The sequence below is a fragment of the Coenobita brevimanus genome, chromosome 76 (genome assembly GCF_032717465.1).
Source record: "Coenobita brevimanus isolate Jiangsu-jjx chromosome 76, ASM3271746v2, whole genome shotgun sequence".
Lineage (NCBI taxonomy): Eukaryota > Metazoa > Arthropoda > Malacostraca > Decapoda > Coenobitidae > Coenobita > Coenobita brevimanus.
The window spans coordinates 25,560,282-25,566,281 of NC_137029.1; the positions used below are offsets into that span (position 1 = coordinate 25,560,282).

At 38.6% G+C, this 6,000-nt stretch overlaps 1 protein-coding gene across 1 annotated transcript in view; it reads right to left on the minus strand.

The window, feature by feature from the left end:
* The window catches only part of LOC145408226 (uncharacterized), a 35,214-nt gene extending 30,528 nt beyond the window's left edge, over positions 1–4,686 (minus strand). Inside the window, exons 1-3 of the mRNA XM_080278982.1 lie at positions 4,638–4,686; positions 2,565–2,685; positions 1,661–1,774 (exon numbers count right to left, since the gene is read on the minus strand). Of these exons, the coding sequence (XP_080135108.1) occupies positions 1,661–1,774; positions 2,565–2,651 (201 nt within the window). The 5' untranslated portion in view covers positions 2,652–2,685; positions 4,638–4,686. The remainder of the gene's footprint in view (positions 1–1,660; positions 1,775–2,564; positions 2,686–4,637) is intronic.
* Positions 4,687–6,000: the final 1,314 nt, after the last annotated feature.

Here is a 6,000-nt window from a genome sequence, read left to right on the forward strand (position 1 = left end):
GAGGATTTTGACGGTTTTACCATGTGTTCAACAATGATGCAGCTGCTCTTTCATACGAAGTCAAAATTTCAAGCAAAAGCCTCATCTGGTTGGTCACATGACAATATCATTTAATACCTCTACTTGCAGAAAATATCCCAAGGCAGCCACATGGCACAAGAACGAATGTTTATAGATAGCTCTGAGGAAGGCAGTAGCCTACAATCTTGCCGACCCATTTTTGCGACACACACTTGAAACTCAGTATCAGTCAGAATGGATATCAAGATGGTCTTGACTTGAAAATGCTGCAAAAATGCGACTCACTAGTTCAGCTGCTTAATATACATCAGTATCAATTAACACCTTAAATCTGATGATATATTTTTATTTCATTCTTCCTACCACCTGATGATTTTATTCTGCTCAGGAAGAGACCTCACGCTGTGAGGTGGTTAACTAAGACTTTCTTATCCCATCACTCAAATGGTTATGGTACTCCAAAGTTAACAAAGTCATAGGGAGGTAGCAAAAACAACCTAAGAGGGGAAAAAAAAAAAGTCATCAGTTCGAAAGGCTTAAAGGATTTGCTATGTACAATCTCAAAATCATTATTTCATTTCTCGCTCGAGGCACTTGTTTGGTGCTGATGTGGTGGTGCTGTGCACTCTGGACTCTGGATGGATCAGCTGTGGTGTACAAACAGGAGCAAAACCTCCTCATATTTCCATGCATCCAGACAAAGGGAAGGATCCTGGTTCACACATGACAAGGCACTGTCCACCACAAGGAAGAATTGGATCCCTACACAGCTTATGTACTGTATCTGTATGACTACTGCACTGAAGCAGTTGCTTACCTATGGTTGACATGTCTGCTTTGCCACACAACAACAACAACAACAACAACTGACTGACTGAGCTGATCCATAGCTCTAGAAAACCTCCACTCTTGAGCAACTTTGAGCTCTAACATTTAGAGGTACCGGTAATCAACGTCTCAGTTAACCCCTTGCAATGATGCATATTCTGTTATTCTCTGAGTTCATTCAAATTGCAGGAGACATAGTAAAGAAGTTAAATGATGTTACATGAAGTCTCTCCAAAGATAAAGAAAACTGTCTGGTGAGAACAAGTGTAATGAGAAACATAGGTCACTGGAGTAAAGGCATTAAAAGTCTACACATAATGAGAGAGAAGCAGTCACACAACACTGAAACTGACTCTTCTCCAAACAACATTCTCTCCAGTCTGGCACTACAACACAGGTAGAGTTTGAGACAAAGGTTTGCCTAATATTTCACTTCCCTTTCTTTTCCCTACACCCTGCTGACTATTCCCATGCTGAGTGATGCTTGGTTTGTTCCTCTGCCCATTAATAATTCTTTCTGATGTGATGAGGGGGGGGAGAAATTCATGGAATATCCCTAAGAGCTGAATGCATACACTAGAACAGATTTGTTGGGACACACTTGTCCCTGACCATACATGGGTTACCAGCCATATATGCGTGTACACACGTGGATCCACTTCCCTGCTATAATTATGATATATGAGATTCTATGCAACTTGTGAAACATATGCTCTTTCAAGTGTATGTTCAGACTGGTTTAATTTCCTGAGTGGCACACACAAATATTTAAAAATACATATTATACTGGTAAAATACCAGCAACACTTGCCTCATTTATGAAGTTAAAGCTGGCATTAACTTTTTCATACAGGGAGACAGTATTGTAGTAAATCTCCCATGGTAGTGCTGCCAAGCAACCATCAATGAAATCTCCAGAAACATGCTGTAGATGTTAAATAAGTAAATGTAAAGTACATCTTACTGGAATATACCATAAATATTACATGATCTCTCACCTACCGGTATTTTAGTAACAGGTGCAGCTCTGATATTTAGACACAGTAACATAATTTTACTTTACTGATTGTACCATCATCATCATCATCCAGACCTCCTTTCCCATCCTAGGGCAGGGCGAGGAGTAGCAACGTCATATTATACTCTAAGCTAATTTTTGAATGATGCTATCTATCAATAGCCAGATGGCATAATCCTGTAAGGGGTGGCTGTTTGTCAATGAGTCGGTTATTTTACAGGAAGGGCACTGACTCTTCGCCAATCCACTTGCTGACAGGTAGGGAACACACATGGGTTGGGTATATGGTTACCACCGTGTGTTATAAATGGTTTCCTGGCTTACATGAAACCATTAAGCTTATCACTCAATGTAAAGCCACCAGAAAAGGAAAGAAGAGTAATAAAAAGTGACACAAAAGGTAGGAAAAATAGCAAGAGAGGAGGGAAAACACAAAAAAGAATGATAAAGGTGAAGGAGGAAGTTGGCAGCATTACATCAAGTGAGTGGGTATGGTCACCACCACCTATTACCACTGAATGATACAAAGTAGCCAAATACCTACATAACATCACAACTACAAGAGATGATACCTTTCATTCAGATAAAATGTCAACAGCACAACTCAGTCAAGATCAAAGCAATTCACAGAAGTGAAATGATACTGTATCAGAGTACTTAACTGAATGACTGTACAGTAGCTACGCCAAATGCTCACCTTCACATACTGCTGAGGAGTTAGCTTACAAGATATGTCCAAAGAACGATTTTCCTCATCAACTTCCTTCACTGCAGAGTTGCCCATTATGGATGGCTCTGTGTTACAACTCACATGGCACCTGCCAATGGATCACTTTGTCTCAATGCCTTCTGAGGTTCAGCATACCTGAAACTATTCAAGAGGGAAATCTCATCCAGCAAAAAGTAATCACTCTGTCAGTCCCATTCACCATCATTTGCAGGACATTGGCTTCTGTCAACAATAATACCAGTACATAATTAGCTTACAGAAAAGTAAATATCATCCATCATCACTTCCTTGTCTCCCATTCTTGCCATCACAGTCACAAAGAAATGTACTGGTACTCTGCCATGACTGTGTAACCCCTGAGGAAATCCTTCTAGAGGAAGATTTGGTTTCATCTATATTGTCCTTTCACAGCTGCCACTCATCTCTGGTCACTTTTCAAACCTAAACTGGTAAATTATTAACATTTCAGCCTAGGCCTACACCAAACTCCCATATAAGATTAAAAATAATTTTCCTGAGATTTTTTGTGTGATGAATTTAATTCTGACATCCACTTCTGCCACAAACCTAAACAGCTGATTTCACTTTCCCAGACCCCCTAACCTCTCTAACTTATTTCAAACCACAAAGAATGGAAAAAACCGAGCTTACAATTCAAACACCCAGTTCTAGGAGAATAAGGATACTATTCCAACCCTAACCAGAATCTTGAAAAAGAACTGGTATGGTAACTTCTCTGTGACATGCAGTTTCTAGTGTAAACAACCATGAACATTCTATGGGAATTAAGCCCAGTATCTAGCTGATGTTTATAAAGAGGAGCTGCTCAGAACAAAAGTGGCTAGGCCTACAGGCATACCAGTTTTCCCAAGCATGAGTTTGGTGTAAAGTGGAAGGGGTGGCTGAATTGGAAGAAAGGTGGCTTGTAGTCTTAATGGATCCAAGTCTGAATCCTGGCTGGGGCAGGGAACAGTTTAAGGATCTGAATTTCATAAAAGGCAAACTTTACTGATCTACCAGAAGACCTGCTGACATGTAAAAATACCCCCATTAATACCAGAACACCAGTCCTATATGAGGCAGCCCTAGCATGTAATCAAGAATGGAAAGTGGGTGTTACGCCAAAGTGGTGATATGTGGAGGCGTGTGGTATGTAGGAGGACTACTGGGTCTTGGGCATAGGCTCTGAAGCCTTTGCCCAGAAGTCAGACACATTATATATATATATATATATATATATATATATATATATATATATATACATACACACACACACACCAGTATATATATATATATATATATATATATATATATATATATATATATATATATATATACACACACACACACACCAGTATATATATATATATATATATATATATATATACACACACACACACACACACCAGTATATATATATATATATATATATATATATATATATATATATATATATATATACACACACCAGTATATGTATATAAAACTTACATTTTCTCTGATCTTTACTGTCCTTCCAATTATCATGCCTTTAATATCAAGCTGCTGACAATAATAGTACCCATAAAAAAATGCAGATATACTCATGAATCAATAAATCACTTAATCCCCTCAGTTACAAGCAATAAAATATTTAATCATCAGCATTTTATAAAATTCATCTCATTGCATAAGCTTACTGCCATGCAATAAGTACAAAAACTACCGGTGGCACTTGAAAATGAACTTCTAAAGCATATGGTGGTCTGGTGGATATACATTTCCAACATTTAGGAAAACAAAAAGAAGCAATGCATTGTACTTTAACATAACCTTATACGTTCTCTTAATATATTCTGTGACGTCCATTAGCAGTCAGCAACATATCACTAATAAAATGTCATGGGCCGAACCCAAAAACAACCGAGCAATAAATCCATTTTCAGCTGGTATACTATGCTTACTTTTATCCTTTTTCTTATATCAAATGTTACAAATGTAGTCCTACAATAAATTTACTGACTGATACTAATACAATATTGATGCACGTTAATTTCTTACTTCAACTTCTGTTACTTCACACTGCAAAGTACACGTATGGCTAGGGACGCGGACATTAAGTATAATTAAAAATGTTCACCAGAGATACTTGCTTTCATGAAACAAATTTATTTGTAGATTATCTGGTATACCTTGTTAAATTCACTCTATAAGAACTCAGTATTATGTAATGAATAACCTACTAACATCCGGTGAGTGGTTGAGTTGATTAATGCCACCTAGAATGTTTACATTTCTAAAGTGGACAGTTCGAATCACCTTATTTCGGCTACCAAGAGCATGTCACAAACTTTCAAGCACATTTCTAATAAATATATATATATATATATATATATATATATATTGCAGATGCCATTTTAAAATAACTTTTCAATATCACCTGTGCAAAAAGAAAAATATGAAATGTTAGATTCGGCTCCTACGAACGTTTTCACTTTCCAGTTATACTTCCTAAGCCAGCGACTATTTGACAGATAAATGAAACTCTAACAAACGACCCTCTCCCCGTAATAATAATAATAATAATAAAACTAATAAGCATCACCAACGTGATGCCCAGAGCAGAAGAAATACTGGATTGAAGCTGCAGACCCCATCCTTTACAATAATGTCATTTGTTAGTATCTTCACTATGAAGACATACAGTATGCTGCACCCACAGAGAGGGCAATTCCAATGTGTATCCCTAACCGTGACACTCACTCACCCATTCACTTACTCTGTCCCTGTACCTTCTTGAAAGGATCGGGTCCATGTCTAACGTGGTGGTGGAGAGGGGGGGGGGGTGTTGAGGGGGATACTTGTGGTGTGTCTGTGTGTCTGGTGTGCGTCTTGGCCCTAGGGCATGACTGGGGTGTGTCAGAGGTGCGGGTACCTGCGTCATGCCGTAATTATGACACACAGAGGCACAGCAGAGCATTTGGCAGTTCCCTAGCTGTGCTGGGGCGACCTTAGAACCAGATGGGTGTCGTTTTAGTGTTTTAAAAAATCAATGTTCCTATCCATTTAGAATACTGCAGGGGATGAGTGTAGCTATCAAGAGGTTTCTTACTTAGATGCGAGAACATCTCTTTGGGCATGTCCTTGCGTTTCCCACAAGTAATGATCGTACACAAGGTGTCTCATTCCCACAGACTTTAGGTACATCACACCACACAAACACCCTCTTGCACAACACCATACCGACGTTATCAACCTAAGGGCCGTGAAGCTCCCGCATCTGAACTTGTGCCTGTTTGGCTTCTTTCCTTTATCCCTAGAGGGCCTAAACAATTATATCCAGCTTGAAGTGGCACTTCGTAGTGATGATTTGGGCCCTTTCTAATATATTCAGTAGAAAAATATCCCGTGCTAAAAAAATCGT